At 35.6% G+C, this 18,645-nt stretch overlaps 1 protein-coding gene across 5 annotated transcripts in view; it reads left to right on the top strand.

Annotated features, from left to right (window-relative positions):
- mRNA-cap (RNA guanylyltransferase and 5'-phosphatase mRNA capping enzyme) overlaps window positions 1-18,645 on the top strand; it is a 450,753-nt gene that overhangs the window by 370,024 nt on the left and 62,084 nt on the right. For all 5 annotated transcript variants that reach the window (XM_090411578.1, XM_090411577.1, XM_090411573.1 and 2 more), the window contains one exon: window positions 6,700-6,800. In XM_090411578.1, coding sequence (XP_090267704.1) covers window positions 6,700-6,800 — 101 coding nt within the window. The remainder of the gene's footprint in view (window positions 1-6,699; window positions 6,801-18,645) is intronic.

Genomic DNA, 18,645 nt, shown 5'->3' with positions numbered 1-18,645 from the left:
ACGAGGTCTAACTAACAGCAGAAAAAGGGAGGGCAAGAATAAGTTCAAGTAAGAACGTAGATAAATAAACAGATAAATGAAAGGTAAAGAAAATGAAATATTTTATACCCATATATAAAAAGGGAAATAAAACTGAATGTGAGAATTACAGAGGTATTTCTCTACTGATTGTTCCTGGTAAGATTTATGAGAAACTTGAGATTTATGTTTACTTGAGAAACAGTTCAGAAATATTGTGGAAGGAAAGCTTGGTGAAGAACAAGCTGGATTCAGGCCAAATAGAGGCTGTCAGGATCAGATTTCACTTTACGACAAATAGTTGAGAAACCATGGGAATATAACAAAGATCTGTATTTAAGTTTTGGAGATATGGAAAAGGCATATGACAAGGTGCCAAGAGAGAAGCTATTCAAAATGCAACAATTGTATGGTATCAATGAGGCATTATATCAAGCAATACTTAGTCTTTATTTGAGTTGTAAGTCAGCAGTTAGAATTGAAGGAATTACAGGAAGACGGTTTAATGTTAAATCTGATGTCAGACAAGGATGTACATTATGAGACAAAGACATTGAAAATATCAACTGCATTGTGAATGGAGAACCTATAGAACAAATAAAACATTTCAGCTACTTAGGCACGATTTTTAATAAAGATGGTAAATTAAATATGGAAATATACAACAGAATCAAGAGAGCTGGTATGGTAGGAAGTCAACTAAATAAATTTATATGGAATAAAGAGAAATTGGTCAAAACACTAAATTAGCTGTATACAAGACAGTGTTCAAACCAGTTTAAGCTTATGAATCTGAGAGCTGGGTTGGAAATAAATCACTTGACCAAAGACTAGAGACTGCAGATATGAGAGTCCTGAGAAAGATTAGAGGGGCATGAATATGGCATCAATGGCAGTATCATATTAAAAGTGAGGATATTAGGAAAGAACTTGACATTGTAAGCATCCAGGAATGTGTTAGCAGAGCTAATCTAAGGTGGTATGGTCACTTAAACAGAATCGAAGAGGAAAGATTAGCAAAGCATTCTCTGCCAGGTTGGCAGGAAAAAGATCCAGAGGAAGACCATGATATAGGTAGATTAATACAGTAAAAAGTCTTTGAAGATAGAAATATAAGATCTCATAATGTTGGAGTCTTGACAGGTAACAGACTGATGTGGAGGAAAATTATTATTATTACATCACACCCCCAGGGAGTCCAAAGACTCATTGAGGGAGGACATCTACTCTACAAACTCTTCTTCTCACTACTCCACCAACCTTCATCATCTAACACCAACGCCATCTACCACCACTAGTACTTTCACAGACAATCACAAATATCAATGCCCACAGCAGGATTCGAACCCGCAGCCTTTCGACTGGAGAGCGGATACGCTAACCACTCAGCCTACCGGCCTGGCAAATTGCAGACAGGAAGTTAGTAATGATGTAAGTTTTTCATGTAGTACTCTCATATTCTGTACACCCTTGAGGGTACATGTCAGGAATTTGATGATGAATAGAGTGAATCACAGTTAGGCTGGCACAAAAAATAGTGTAGTATGTTGGGAAATTCAAATACATCTTGATCAGTTTGTATTGTTGTGAATCTAAAAAAAATTGATAATTTCTGGTTGCTGGTCAAGAAGATTTTATAGTTTGTGTTTTATAAACATGTATTTTAAGGATTAATAAATATTGTATACAAGAAGAGAACATCATTAGTATTTTTTGAAGATGCGATTTCTTTGTTTTTGAGGGCTGACTGCTCAGATTTTTGCTAAGGCATTAGTATATTTAGTTTCTATGATTGATTTTTAAGGAACTGTTTTAGATGAATTAATTCACTGTTTAAATCCTCTGAAGTTTAAAACACTGTTTAAATCCTTTGAAGTGAGTCTTCATAGCTCAGTCGGTATGGACGAAGCCCTTTGGTTTGAAAGACATGGATTTGATTCCTGTCCATGGTGTGAGGAACCTTTATCTGGTTTCTTTCAACTAAAGGTTAGTTAGCTAGTTTTGTATGGAGGTAGAGGGTTTTTCACCTAGAAACCCAGGTTCTTCGTCCTTCAGAACAGGCAGACTGGCTCATGAACACAGATGGACCTACAGTCATAAAATACATACTTAATTCCTCATTAGGAGGACTTAACCTGTCTTAAGGGATGGTTAAGGAAAGGATTGGGGGACCCCACACAAAATGAATAAATCCTTTGAAGTTAAGGAAACTTGAATGTGTTTGTGAACTATGCTAATGTTACAGATTTTTGTATTGAGTAGGGATAGTAAGATTCATAATGCAAGGAATTTTCTGTATTTGTAGGTTTATGTTGTATTTTATGTTATATCAAAAAACTATATTTTAATGTAGTTTTTTTCAAGGGTGAAATGGTTTTGAACCAATGTTCCTCTCGGAATAATTTGAAAGAAATGTTTTTTTCCCTAATCCCACAAATTAATAATCCTGGATAGAAATTTTTTGTTATCATGAATTTTTTATCCATCTATCTGGATTGGAACAGATTACTTGTTCCTCTGAAGATATATTTCCAGGTCAGAACAAAAAATTTCACTCTCAGAAAATAATGCTCCACCTGGGAAAAAAAATATTGTGTGTGTTTATTTATTTTTACAACTAACAAGGTAAAAGAATATTGATAATTTAAATTTATAGAAATATAAATGGGAAATAAAAGTGTTATTTGTAGCAAAAAATATAAGTAGTGTGCGTGTTTTGTCATGGATTTTTAAAATACGTGTGTGTGTGTGTTTTCAGGCAGAGCATTATTTTCTGAGTTTCCAAATTGGAACAATATACCAGTGTAGAAAAAAATATCACTCCTCTGGATTAAATCCTCAAAAATCTGAATTATTCCATTCTGGAATAATTCATTTTTCAGATATTTATTTCAACCTATAGGTTTTTGATCTGGTTAATGTTATATTAATCAAGTTATTAGAATTAATAAGGATAGCATGCTGTTTTTCCTTCATGTACAGGATATATTATCCATATAGTGGCCATAGAATAGACCAGAAGGGAGGAAAAGCAATAATATATTTGACTTCAGATGAGCCAGAAATAACTCAGCAAGTTGACTGCTGATATTTTGGCCCATCAGGAGTCCAAGAGTCATTTTCAAGTTTAAAAAAAAAATTAGTGGAGATTACTCAGTTTATTAAGGATAGAATGTCAGGGAGGATTCATTTGGCATGAATGCTGTTGAGTATTTTGGAGATGTCAACATTAGTGTGTATATCAAATGATGTTAAAATATCATTTGAAAATATGTCAGATCTCAAATAATGTCAGTATGCCTAAAGATATCATTGTTTTTCTGTAATGAATCTAGAGTTGTCTAATAAAAGTTTTAGTAAACTGGATACAAATTTTACAGGTCGATGATGATAATTATTATTATGCTGGCAACTTCATGGGGTCTGTAAACTCATCAAGGGAGACCCTAAACATTATGCCAATCACTATCCAACATTTGCACAATATCTATTGAACTCATTCCCCACTCTCCAAACAAAAAATCCAGTCCTTGCATCCTTGCTAACCATACTCTTATTCTATTTCCAAGGTTGGCCTCTAGTTCTTCCATCACCAGACCTGTTCTGTAAAATTTCCTCTGCTTTAAACCTGTAAAACCCTTCAATAATTAGTATGTCTCAATCATATCACCCTTTTTTCACCTGTCAACCCATTTCTGTAACCCAGAAATCTTCAGCCTATCCTTATAAGGTGCTCACCTACTCTTTCTCACTCATGAGAAACCCAGGTGACCAGATATGTGTACAGTAGTCAAGATGGAGTCATATCATGCCCCTATAAAGAGGTATGATAACCTGCTTATCTCTGCTTGTCAGGGGTGTCCATCAGTAACCAAGTAATCCATTGAGCTATTTTGTTCACTTTGGCAATATGCCTTCTAAACTTCAACTGCCTATCCATTAACACCCACAAATCATTAGCTTCATCAATTTCATACAGTAAAACTAGTTTTTAGAAGCATGTATAAACAGCATCAGACCCTTAATAAGCATTTTACTATAAAATTATCACATATAATTTTACTATAAAATTATCACGTGCACACAGTCATAAATATTTACTGCTGAGGATATTGAGGGGGCCATTAACATCTAACTTGATTTTAATAAGCTGTAGTGGGCTGGTTTATCCATTTCCAGGATGAAAACTAAATTTCATAGTTAAAAGCAAAGAAGAAGATGAAAGAAAGACCTAATAAGCAAAATGAGGATTTGAGCTAAGATTTCTTTCCTGAACATACTGATATATGATGCAACATTCAGCCATAACATGTCACAATTTACTGGTTGGTAAATTAATCAATTTTTATTGTAAAAAAACACAGTTGTGTGCATGAACTTTTCACAACTAGACTACTTGTGTGTGTGTGTGTGTATATATATATATAGAGAGAGAGAGAGAGAAGCCGATGACTTTCAATGAGTTGTCTTAGTATTCTCCAATGCAAAGCACACATTTTCTTCTCTACATGTATAATGCTGTGCATTAAGCTAGGATCACTACCCAAATTGATTGTTTTGCCCTTTATTGAGGTCTCATTAGTGGGAACCAAACAAACCCAGGAAGATATCAAGGTTAATTAATGCAGAAGTCATATATTTCTCATATACATGTAGTAAAGAGGTATATTACTTTATTATTAAAATACTCTGGATCAGAGATAGGGGTAGAATGTTTGCATACACTTCGATAAAGGATTAAACAAGAATATAATTTCTTTGAAAGAATAATTTACATTGTAGCCAAGCAGAAAAACTTTCTACATCTTTCTTGTTTGTTTTATGGTAGTTTATTAATCAAAAAGAGTAATTGGATCCTGCATTCTTATAATATAAATCACCAGTGTTAAATCTGAATAGAAGGAATTTTAGTAATATAATACCTATTGTTCAGATTTAACAAGTATCAAAAATCCTGCTAAAATACTTGTCTGTTAATAAGAGAAATTGAGTGTAAATGAAATAACGTTAATGTCTTTTCCTTTAAATTTTGAATATTGTCATTATCAAGTGTTTTGTATGAGAAAAATATAAATTGTATATGTGGTGAATTGTGCATAAGTATACCAAGGTCAAGCTAAATTCCAGACAAAATAAGAGGATTAATTCGTGACCTGAGGCTAAAACAAACACAAGGTCAACGTTGTGTAGAAGTTTCCTGTCGAAATGCAACAACAAGCAACGGTATCGGGTGCAGAGTGATTGATGACGTAATTGCGGGAAGGTCATTGGAGCCGTATATATAGAAGTTGAGGATTCTGAAAGAGGGCTTTTTTCCTGTGGATTCCGGAGAGTTGAAGTTCCATTACGGTCGGGAGTGGAGTGTCCGAGTGCAGTTATGTGGTTGAGTAGAATTCCGACGTGAGATTTAGGACTCCGGATGGCAATGAAATCAACATAACCTGAGGATAATATGCGGAAATACGAGGTCGGACAACAGCAGCTGAGCTTTGCAAGGATCATAGGCAATGAATTGTGACTGTGTTCCCAGACCTACATACAAGAAGCAAAGGCCAGAGGAACATAGCAGCAGAGGAAACTCGTCTAGGAAGAAACTGTAAAATTATGAGCCACTCAAAAGATGTTTGAGAGTAAAAGCTAGAGAGATCCTGACTTCACTACCAAGTAAGAACTTTCCGTATGTCTAGTAGGAAGAAAAATTAGTAAAACTTTTTGTGACGGTGAATGAAATTTATCTGGAATTGTACTTTATGTAGTAATGCAGGACTTTAGGAACTATACCACTAGATGAGATCTATTATTCTCTGCTAGAGAACATAGCTAAGTTATAGAGTGTAATTCTAGAATCTGATGTTCATAGATAATTCCTGAACCTGAGTTTTATGTGATGATAATCTAAAATAAGCTAAGTTTTAAGGGATAAGTTTCGAGGCACGTGATCCCTGAAAAAGTTTAAGATTGGTTAAGGGACAGGAATGTATATATTATGTCGAATTGCTTAATAGAACCTATATGCTTGACTCAGTTGATTTATTGAATGATAATTGTATATCTCTTTTTCTTAGTAATGAATAAATTATTTTCATGTCAAACAAATAACTTGCCTGATCACTAAATTCAATGCACTGCTCATAAACAGAACCTATGCATATGTATTTGGATATAGTCACGACTACAAAGTGAGAAACATATATGATTATAGTATAGAAATAAGATAGAGAATTAAGGATTTGTGTGCTATACTGAGTGATTTAATCTTGGATTCAGAAAATTCTCTTATCCTGTAAATTTTGGTGGTGCAGCTTAAACAAATAAATTTCCAAAATTTTTAATCAGATTGAGCACTAGTAATCTAACAAAGAATTTGACTCTAGCCCGAGGCACTGTCTTTGTTATCAGAGTTTCGCACACTCGAGCAATATATTAGTAGCGGCCATAAGTTTGAAGTACTACCAAGGATTAAGATTAGACAAGGGTCAAAACATAACATATAAGTAAATAACAAAATTAGCAGATTTTTCAAAGACAAAGCCATACAAGAATTAATTATAAGATTTAATTAATTGATAAAAATCATTATTAAAATAACCAAAGAATATATTTTTACACCAGATACTAAGAAAGGAAGAATGTACTTATTGAACTGAATGTTAAATTTTTTTTCTTTTTTTTTTATGACAGCGTTATACAAGTGGAAGCTCTCCTTCTGTACTGAAGTGGAAACCTCCAAGTTTGAATTCTGTTGATTTCAAATTAGTTATAAAAAGATTTACTGGAGAAGGGTAAGTTAAGTCACTAAATATAAACTGATTAGAAAATTTTTAAAAGATAATTAGAAAAAGCATAAAAGTGATAGACAAATTAGTTTGTCTATCACTTTCCACACATGAGTATAATGTCCTAATGGCTTCTATTATCTTTATATTTTTGTGCAAAGGCTTTGAAATTATTGGTGTTTTGTGGGTTTTAGAAAAATTATAAGATTTTTGTAGTTATTTTGTACTATGTATAATTGAATAAACAAAAACTAAAGAATGTAGAAAATTACTTCAAAGAAAATCACTTATCCAGTTTAGAAGAAGAAAATTTTTGAGTAAATTGAAAGAACAGATCCCTAGTTATTAATTTTTATAGTAATTTAATAATTACTGTTCCTGACATAAGTCCAGTGTATTTTTCAGATTGTTTGGGATTCTGACCCTATTCTTTGATATTAAGAGGTTCATATTTAATGCTGTTAGATCATAACCATTCTGGTAAAAATCAAGGACAAATTGATAATTGCAATTCTTCACTTTTTTTAACAAGATTTGTTTTTAGTTTCCATTCCCCTATTATAAATGTTTCATCTAAACTATATTGCAATCAGTTTATGAGCACAAAGACAAATGTGAAATATTTTTTGTTTTGTTTACGCTTTTCATGTTATAAGCAAATTATTATTATTATCACCCAAGACCCCATGGAGTCAGACTCATCTAGGATAAATAGTGTTCTGTTTTTAGTGTGATCTTTGTCTGCTGAAAATGTGTGCTTCTTATTAAACTGCTAATTGTAAAAGATATATTTATTTAGAGTGCCAAAAAGTAAATTTGTCAAGCATACATTTTTGTAGAGTGTGGGTGTATTCTCTTTTATTTATTTATTAAGATTCTGATATGAATTCAAGTCTCTCATAACATTAAAAAAATTGACAGTGGAAGCATCAAAAAGTATATAAATAATATGTACCTACAGTGGTGCCTTGGTTAACAACGGCCTCAGATAACAATGTACTTTGTTAACAACGAGTGGCTGTAAGAAAAAAATCTCTTGGTTAACGACACAGGCTTTGGTTAACGATTCTTGATTATGTGAACCTCTATCCGATCTAAAAAAACGGAATTTTCCAATCACACTCAGTCATGCATGGGAAGACATTGTCGAATAGAGAACAGCCAGCTGCATAGCTGTGAAACTCAGATATGTTTGACCCATCATAGCCAGCTGTTTACGTTTTCCGTTTATTGTTTCTTTTCTTCTAGTGTATTGTGCTTTATTTTAAAATTTGTGGTTATAAATGCGTTTTATGATGAAAATGAGTATTTAAGCATTTATTTTTTATGTGTTGGTTCATATAGACAATAAATCAGCGGGTGCATGTCACTGTTCGTTCGCCATCAAAAGGCAAAATCAAATCTCATCTGTATAATAATCGTTGTATCTATAAGCTGTATGTTACGGTAAGTGCTATATCTAATATCATCACCTTACAAGCAAAATGCACTAAGTCAAATATTGCAGGTTTTGAATTTAACTGTTAATTAACTTTTATTTCAAAAAGTTTTTTTTTTTTTTTTGAACTTTTACTTTTATTTTCAGGTGACGATATGTTCTTTGTATCCCTTGTCTTAATGTTGTACAATTTGTAATAATACCGTATTTTGCGCATCTTTTTTTTTATAGAGTGAATTTTTTTACCGTGTGACAAAATGGGTCCCAAAAAGAAAGCTAGTGAGGGGAAAAAAAACAGAAAAATTTTCTCTATTGAACAGAAGAAAGAAATAATAGCAAAACATCATGAAGGTGTAAAAGTTATGCAGCTAGCTCTAATATATGAAACCAGTCATTCTACAATATCAATCATTTTGGCTAAGAAAGAAGAACTTATGGTAGCCAAGGTTACTAAGGGAACTTCAAGGTTGAATGTCAGAGGGCTTCTTTTTGAGCAAATGGAAAATCTGTTACTAATTTGGATCAAAGAAAGAGAAATGGCAGGTGATACTACATCTCAAAATGCAATCTGTCAGAAAGCTAAACAGATTTATACAGTGTTCTGATTTTTTCGTGATATATACTCCTATTATGTGAAGTGGTTATGGAATTATTGTGAAAGATCTTGTGAACAATCTTTGTTTGTTTGTTGTTGTAGTTGTTCTTTATAAAAGCTTGACTGGCTTATGATTTCATACTCATTCAGTGCTCGCTCATCAGAGCAAATTGTTGGGGCTCTATGAGGATTTTGATGACTCCTAGTTATTGTATTGGATAGCGAAACAAATACTGTAACAGGACTACATCTGTTGAACAGATTACTGGAATCCTGTATCAATTATGGAATAAAAATTAACATAAGAAAAACAAAGGTAATGAAAATAGCAAGGAAAGAGGCAAATATTATTATTATTATTAAGACAGACTTCCAGTGAGTAAGAGACTCATCGAGGGAGGCCACATACTACACACATCAGCTATCATACTTATTCTTGAATTCATTCCAATCACGCACCATCCTCTGAGAGAAAAATCTAGCCCTCACACCCTTTTTTTTTTTGCGGCCTTCATTCTCAGCTTCTAAGGATGCCCTCTCGTCCTTTTCCCCACCCTCCATAAATTGAAATACTGTATGACCGTTTCAGCAGTTTGAAAGTCTCAATCATATTATTATTATTATTATTACGGGTATCTCCATGGAGTCAGTAGACTCATCGCGGGAGACCCGAACTAGCAAAACAATATCTGTCATATCTCTTCTTGAATTCATTTACAGATGAAGAGTTCACAACAAAGTCAGGCAATGAATTCCACTCATTCACCACCCTCCAGGCAAAAAACCTTGTTCTGACACCTTTGTTAACCACACTCTTCTTTAATTTCCAGAGATGACCTCTTGTTCTTCCATCACTATCACACAGCTGAAACATTTCCCCTGCATCAATCCTATAAAAACCTTTTAGTAATTTGAATGTTTCTATCATATCCCCTCTTCTTCGCCTATCAACCAATCTCTGCAATCCACAAGCTCTCAATCTATCAATGTAGGGAGCATTTTTTATATCACTCACCAACTTGGTCACTCTTCTCTGAACCCTCTCCACAGCCTCCTCATCTCCAAGGAATCCAGGTGACCAGACCTGAGCACAGTAATCCAAATGTGGAAGTATCAATGCTTTATAAAGGGGAATAATAACCTCTTTATCTCTGGATGTCAGTGTGTTCCTCAACAACCAAGTAATCCTATGTGCAATCTTGGACACCTTAGCAATGTGTCCTCTGAACTTCATCTCCTTATCTACCAATACCCCTAAGTCCCTAGCCTCATCAATCTCTTGGAGTACCTTTCCATTTATGTAGTACACAGCTGGTAATCGTTTAATCCCAAAATGCAAGACTTTACACTTTTCCACATTGAACTGACATCCATTTTCTTTTGCCCATTTTACCAGCTTATTTAAATCCTCCTGCAAACTTTCAACATCAGCTTGATTTTTTATTGCACTACACAACTTTGCATCATCAGCAAACAACTGAATATCTCCCTTTAAGCCGTTTCCTATATCATTTATATACAAATTAAACAACATTGGCCCAAGCACAGAGCCCTGAGGCACACCACTGGTCACCTGCCTCATTCTGGACTCGGCTCCTCCATACACCACCTTATGGTATCTCTCCCTGAGCCATTCTCCTATCCATATCACCAATTTAATATCCATTCCCATCTGCTCCAATTTGCGTAACAGTGTTCTATGGGATATCCTGTCAAAAGCCTTAGCAAAATCCAGAAGTACCACTGTGTAGCCAGTTCCTTTGTCCAACTCAGATGTTATTCTATTATGGAGAGTTAATAGATTGCTAAGGCAGGATCTACCTTTAACAAAACCATGTTGGCCTCTATAGAGTATCATATCCTGATCCACCCATTCTTGAATTTTGTCTTTAACCAACTTTTCCAATACTTTTACCACTACTCCTGAGATGGTGATTGGTCTGTAATTCAATACTGCAGTTTTAGAGCCACCGTTATGCAAAGGAACCACTTTGCCTAACTTCCACTCCCTAGGGACCATACCAGAGTTCAAACTTAAATTAAATATCCAGGTAAGAGGGGTTGACAATTCATTTGCACATTCACGCAACACCCGAGCTGATATTCCATCTAAGCCAACCGCAGTGTTTGCATTTAAGTTTCGCAATATATTTAATACCTCTGATTCTTTAGCTTCAATTCTCACATTAGGTATTGCTATAGGTATAGAGATATCCTCACTTGGGTGATAGACTTTTGAGAAGTGATCACTCAGTAACTCGACTATTACATCTGATTTTGTCACCTCAATACCATCAGCACCCACTAAGGTTATCCTTCCGAAGTCATTCTTCCTCTTACTTGCCACATAGCGGAAGAACTCTTTGGGATTACCCTTGATCTCTTTGGCTAAGGTCTTCTCATAATCTGATTTAGCTTTTCTTACTATGCTGGTAACCTTCCTAGCTTGAGCCTTGTACTGCTCATGGGTGTCCTGATCGCCCTTCTCCTTGTAAATTCTCCATAACATTTTCTTTTTTTGTAGTTCAAGCTTGATACTACTGCTCATCCATCTAATGCCTGCCTTGTTTGACCTCCTGACCATGGGGACACAATCTGATATTGCTTTCCTCAGATACCCGCTGATTTTATCCCAAGCACTGCTAACATCTTTCCCTTGCAATATGTTCTGCCATGGGATGGCTGCAAGCTCACTCCGAAGCTCGTTATAATTGCCTAACCTGTAGTTTCGTACATACCCCTTCTTAATAGAAAAATCCACAGATTTTGCAACCTCCCAAGTCAATACCACATGATCGCTTTCACCAACTGGAGGTAACGAGGTCACCTTACTTATGCATATAACCTCTGAACCAATAACCAGGTCCAACACTCTCACACCACGTGTCCCTTCAGTTACGTGCTGTTTCAAGTAATTATCTCGTAGAAGATGTATGAACTCCATTTCCTTTTTGCTACGTGATATTTCCTCCTTCCAATTGATATCACCATAATTAAAATCCCCCATAATAATCACTCATTGCACTAAGTTGCTGATGCATGAATTCAATATCTCCCCCTGTACTCCCTGGCCTATAGCAGCATCCAACTGTATATTTGGTTGCGTTGGTCACTATTTCGCACCAGACTGCCTCCAATGAACTCTCATTCACATGTCTATCATCATGATATACTACTTTCTTTGGCTGCAACACATCAGCTATCATCAACAGTACTCCTCCTCCTGTTCTATCTTCTCTATCCTCCCTGAAAATACTGTACCCATCACATTCAATTCCAGTGACCACATCTTCTGCTGACAGCCAAATTTCACTAATGCCTACAACTTTTGGTGAGATTTCACTGACTAATGCCAAAAATTCTTCTCTCTTATTTCTAATGCTTCTAGCATTGGTATACAAAAATTGCAGATTCCCTCTAGATCTTGTACCGGCTTTAGAACTGATATATAAGTCACTAACTACCGTAGTCCTATGCCGATTTTTTTCCCCTCTCTTCTGCAATTTATTCTGCCTATAAGGATCAATAAATACACAATCAGTGCTAAAGTTTCTCTCTCTTACACTCAACCTTTTCAATATTAGTTTCCCTGCCCAATAACTTCAACCTGTTCAGAAAACAATAACTTCTTCAATCTCTTATGTCCTTCCATGTTAAGATGCAGTCCATCTCTAGCATACAACTGCCTTTTTCCTTCAAACACACTCCAAACATCAACAAACTCCAGACCTCTTTTTCTGCACATTCTTGCAATCATATCATTCATTAACATTGCTCGTCTACTTAACTCGTAATTGTCAAAACGAGGCAGCACACACACTATTCTCCCATTGACACTTTTCCTCTTCACAATATCTAATAATGTTCTTAAATCTTTTCCTACCCGATTTATACTACCTCTCAGGTCATTCGTACCCACCATAACTATCATCTTGTCTGTTTCATGCCCTCTCTTTATTGCTAAAGCCACTCTTTCTATTGTACCATCAGCCAAGCACTCCTCATGCATACCACTCTCCATACCCTTAATCATAGAATCACCATATATTTTACCACTATTAACTTCATTCAAGTTCACACTCATGGACTCATTCTCTACACTATTCAGCATGAAAATATCATCCCTCTTTCTCCTGTTTGCTAGTGTCTGCAGTCTACAAATTCTCAATCATATCATCTCTCTTTCTACTGTTTGCTAGTGTCTGCAGTCTACAAATTCTCAATCTGTCTTCATAATCAGTATTCCACAATCCTGATTTCATTTTTAACACACTCTCCTTTGTACCCTCTCCAATATATTAGAATCGCAATGGAAACCAGGAGATCAGACCTGCGCACATTAGTCCAAGTGAGGTCTTATCAGGGCCTTGTAAAGAGGCAAAATAACATCCTTATCTTTACATGTGAACGTTTGTTTCAGTATTGCTATTATCTTTCGAATTGTATTTGCAATCTTTGCCACATGGCCCCTAAACTTCAACTTTCTATCTATTAACACTCCAAGATCCTTAGCCTCATCAGTTTCTTCTAGCCTAATCCCACCAATATACTACAACATTGAATATCTAATCATGCCAAAGTGAATGACTTTACATTTACTGACATTGAACTGACACCCATTTTCCCATGCCCACAATTCCAGCCTATTCAAATCATTCTGCAAAGACTGCATATCAGTAGCATTTCTGATTACCCTACCTATCTTTGCATCATTGGCAAATAACTGTATGTTGCCTGTCAAATCCTTCCCAATAACATTAAAATGCAGATTGAATAACAATGGACCAAGCACTGATCCTTGTGGTACACCACTTGTTACCTTAAACCTTGCAGACTCAGATTCCCCGTATACCAATTTTTGATATCTGTCAGCCAGCCATCCTCTTATCCATGCTAATATTGTATAACCCAAACCCATTTTCTCCAATTTATGCAGCAGTCTGCAATGCTGTATTCTGTCAAAAGCCTTAGCAAAATCCAAAAGTATCATGGTGTATCCATTCCCCTTGTCTAGTTCAACATGGGTTTACTGAGGGAAGGTCATGTTTTAGCAACTTGCTCACATTCTATAACATTGTTATAGAAAGTGAGCAAGTTGCTAAAACATGACCTTCCCTCAGTAAACCCATGTTGTTCATTGCAAAGTAGAGATTCACTGTCAACTCATTTCGGAATGTGGACTCTAACCAATTTTTCCAAAATCTTCACCACCACTACTTTTGAGATACTAATTATTCAATAGTTGGATACATCGGTCTTTGCAACACCCTTGTGCAATGGAATTATACATTCCTTCCATTCCTACGGAATCTTCCCTGTTCTGAGACTCATATTAAACATTGTGGCCAAAGGAATGGCCAGTTCAGCTGAACACTCTTTTAGCACATGTGCTGATGTTCCATCAGTCCGTATTGCTGAATTCTTATTCAATTTGTGCAACAGCTGTAATACCTTTGCCTCACATACCTGCATTTCTTCATCTAGTGAAGAGGTAACAGTGAGCTCAATGTTGCGTTCACCAGGTTGATAGCTTTTAACGAAATGGTCACTCATTAACCGAACAATCGCTTCTGCATCTGTAACCCTCACACCATCTGGATTTAGAAGAGTTATTCTTTCATATTCATTCTTTCTTTTACTTGCAACATATCAATAGAATTCTTGTGGGTTGTCTTTAGCACGCAGAGCCAGTTTCTTTTCATAATCAGACTTTGCTTTCCGTACAACAGTTGTGACTATTCTATCCTGCTGCTTATAACGTTTATAACAGACATCATCCTTATGCAAACGGTATTCCTTCCACATTGTCCTTTTCTTACGAATCTCTTGCTTAATAAGATTACACATCCATTTGACTCCTATTCTATTTATTCTTAGAACTCTCGGGACACATTCTGATAACACATCATTTAAGTATTGTTTAAATGCTTCCCATACACTGTCGATATTCTTTCCATCCAGTAACCGAACCCATTTATTCTCATATGATCGTAAGAATAAATGGGGGAAAATTGAATCACGTAAAGACATTTAAATATCTAGGAAGTGTGATTAGCAGTGATGGAAGATGTAAAAGTGACATAAAAGCAAGAATAGCAATTGGAAGAGATGCCTTTAATGAAAAATGGAATTTATTCAGAAGTAAAATGGACAGAAACCTAAAGAAAAGACTAATAAAATGCTTGGAGTGTTGCCCTGTATGCAGCTGAAATTTGGACATTGAGGAAAGAAGAAAATAAGATTTTGGAAAGCTTTGAGATGTGGATTTCGAGAAGGATGGAAAAAATCAAATGACAAAAATCAATTGGACAGATAAAATAACCAATGAAGAGGTCTTAAAAAGAGTGGAATAATAAGAAGTGTTAAAGAGGATAAAAAGAAGAAAGAGAAACTGGATTGGACATATTCTGAAAAGAATGTTGTTTTTTTAGGTGGCGTAGAAATGTATTTAATGTCTGGAAGCTGTGGAGCCAAATGATGAATATATTGTCAACATATCTGAACCATACTGCCATACTTTGGCCTTTAGACTTGCTAAATGTAGAGTCTAGAACTCTTAAGTTTTCTGCATGAAAGTTAGATATAGAGAGGAGGGAACTCATGGCCATACTTTCTTTTTGTAGATAGATATTATTTTGCCAAACGATATAACTGGAGTGAAGCACATGAGCAAAGAGTGCTATGATTTTGGGCAGATTTTTGTTCTCTAAGAAAAGAATCATGTCATGGATCAGGATGTTTGTGAAAAATAAATCTTCATTGTTGAGTGTGATGTTCTTAAATTTGTTAATGAAATACTGTGTATTTTTATTTATTTATTATTATTTTTTTTTTTTAAATGTAGGAGAGGAAATGATCTTACATAAAAATTTTGGGGGCAATTTTTTGAGAGAGTTACTTTAACTGCAGTGACACTGTATGGAATGCTAAAGGAATGTTCATCCGAATTGGCTGGGTCCATGATGTGTTTGTGTAATATGAGTCTTAGGCTCAGAAAAGATCCAGCAGGAATGGAAAGAATGCATGAAAATCCCATTGCACAAGAGCGGTGAAGATACTGATGTCTAACTATTGACCTATCGGTATCTATGGAATGCTTAGTTGTGACGCTTTTAGAACAAGTTAGTAAGAAGTACAGAAATGGGCAGACAAAGAAGCTATACTTTGCAAGAACAACATGGGTTGAACTAAAGGGAGGTCACATGTGAGCAATTTGCTCATAATTTATAATAAAGTTGCAGCTGAGTTGGGGTAAAGGAAATGGATACACTATGATACTGTTGGACTTTGCTAAGACATTTGACAGGATACCACATGGAAAGACTATTGCCATAAGCTTGAAGAAATGGATTGGAATGTAAACTATTGGATTTGATGAGCAGGTGATTGACAGATGAATATCATTAAGAATATCATTAAGAATGAAGAGAAGTTGATCACTTGATACATGAGATATTTGTAGGGAGAGCTGGTTAAGAAAAGGTCCAGGCATTGGAGAACGATGAGTATTATCTGGTATTCTGGGTCAAAAATGAAGAATTTTAGATCATGACTGACAGCAAATAATTCCATTTCCTTTCTCTGCTATTTAGATCCCCAACAAGGACCAACTTTTCCTTTTTCATTGTGTCAGTTGCTTTTTCTAAAGCATCAAAAAATTCCTCCACTTCTACCTTAGTAGTGGGACCATAGGCACAAATTAGTCTCATTGTCCAGTTCCCCATTCTCATATTTCCCCACATTACTCTACTTGAGACTGCCTGCCATTCAAGAAGATTAGCCTCGTATTTTTTGTTGAATACTATGTCTACGCCTTCTTTTCCTTGATTGTCATTGCCTGAATATAACATTTTGTATTTATTGCTCAGAAAGATCTCACCAATTTTTGTCTTTTTTGTTTCAGTCACCCCTATTATGTCGATCTGGTACTTATCTAATTCCTCAGCTAGCTCCGTTTCTTTGCCATTCAGGCTTCTTATGTTGATAGTACCGATCTTTAACTCTGGTGATGTTGAGTTGGGATGTGTTTTCAGATTTGTTCCAGTAGCTGACTTTTCGCTGTTCGCCCTGGTTCCCTGGCGAAAACATCGGGGGCCTTGTTTAACCGGGCGATGCCCCAGCCAGCATGAAATTTTGTCATGTTGTACCATCATTTTTTTTATTTTGGTTTAACCAATAAGAATACAATTTGGTCGGCTAAATCCCAAATTGCCAGCCCATCCTCGTTCGTTCAGTATCCAAGTAGATACCCAACAGGGTGCACCACGAGAAGGTGAGGATTGAGGGTCTTGATCTGTGAAATTAGAGAAAGGGAGCCAATTCAAGTTTTGAACATTCAAGCCCCAAGAAGGATAATGTCAAAGTTTGTGTAATTAAACTGTATGAAATCAAATTTCAGAGATATATAATCAAAGCAGTTATCATGGTCCTCTGAATTAGGAAAACTGTAAAGACAGAATGAAGGCTACACAGTAAAACATATTGCCGGTGCAGATCATATAGAGGCATTGCCAGGTTTAAAATTGGAGCAAGTCTGTGAAAAAGGAGTCGCCTATTAAAGGTTAAAAAGATTATGTATTACTTATCTTCTCTATCACTTATATACTAAATTGGTTTTAATTGGTCAGTGTCAATATATGTCAGATACTTATGAGGTGCATTGAGACTGTGCTTTCCCTACCCATCTTCTGCCCAGGATTAAAATCTGAACTATTATTAGAATAATGGTAAAGGTTATTGTTTAACTAGAATACTGAAGGGTAAACATGAATATGCATATCCTTCACAAACCAGTTTTTGCAGGTTAATGTTCAGTCGTGATCTAACCACTACACATTTGTCTAGGAGCTGTTCAGAACATTTATATAATATTGAGAAACCCAAATTCTCACTGTGTCAGTTCACTTTCCCAGGAATGTGAAATGTTGCCTTACCTATAAACAAAATTTTCTATAGTTATGGTATTGTTGAATTAAATAATAATGCCCCTAATAAATACCCCAGTTAAATAATACCCCTAAATAATACTGGCCATTTACTGTTGTGCCCTCAGGGACAAATTTGCAGTAGATAATTCCAGCAGCATTGAAAAAAATAATGATCATTGTTTTGACACGTGGTTTTTGCAACCTGACTTTTTTTCTGCCAGGGAGAAGACATTCCTTGCTCTGGCATTTTTGTTTTCGGATCAAACTGAAAACACCAACTTTCATTACTGGTGACAGTTCTTGTAACACATTGTGATCTTGATCAACTGCATGGATGAAATTTTGACAACATGCAACCCTTTGTTCTCTCTCTGTTCATGTGTCAGCGTGTGCTGCACAAACCTCAAACAAATCTTCTTATGGAAATCTCTAAGATTAATCTGGCCGTTTCTTTACTGACACCAAGCTGTACAGTGAGTAGCCTAGTGTGTTATTTGCTTGTCAAGGGGAACAGTTTGCCTAGCTTTCACCACATTTTCATTTGTCCATGAAGAAACTGGCCATCCACAGCATGATTCATCTTCCAGGGTCTCCCTTTAACATAGAAAATCATTGGAACTTCTGTAGCAGATTTTATCACAGCTCTTTGCTCCATGATGCAACTTCTGACATGCTCCACTCACACCCTCTTAGTTCAGCAGTTGCAACATGAAAACTACTGCATCAGCCGACTCAAAAGTTGCACCTGCAATTACAACATGCTCTAGCAGTCAAAACTATAACACACACGTTTGTTACTTTTATTCAAAGGGCTGTCCTGTAAAAAATCAATCTTATTACTTGACAGGTACACTGTGTATGTTTTCCATACAAAGTCAACATCCCATACAT

The sequence above is a fragment of the Typopeltis vanoorti genome, chromosome 21 (genome assembly GCF_054136105.1).
Source record: "Typopeltis vanoorti isolate ZY-2024b chromosome 21, IOZ_Tvanoo_1.0, whole genome shotgun sequence".
Taxonomy (NCBI): Eukaryota; Metazoa; Arthropoda; class Arachnida; order Uropygi; family Thelyphonidae; genus Typopeltis; species Typopeltis vanoorti.
This window is presented reverse-complemented; position numbering and strand designations above follow the sequence as displayed.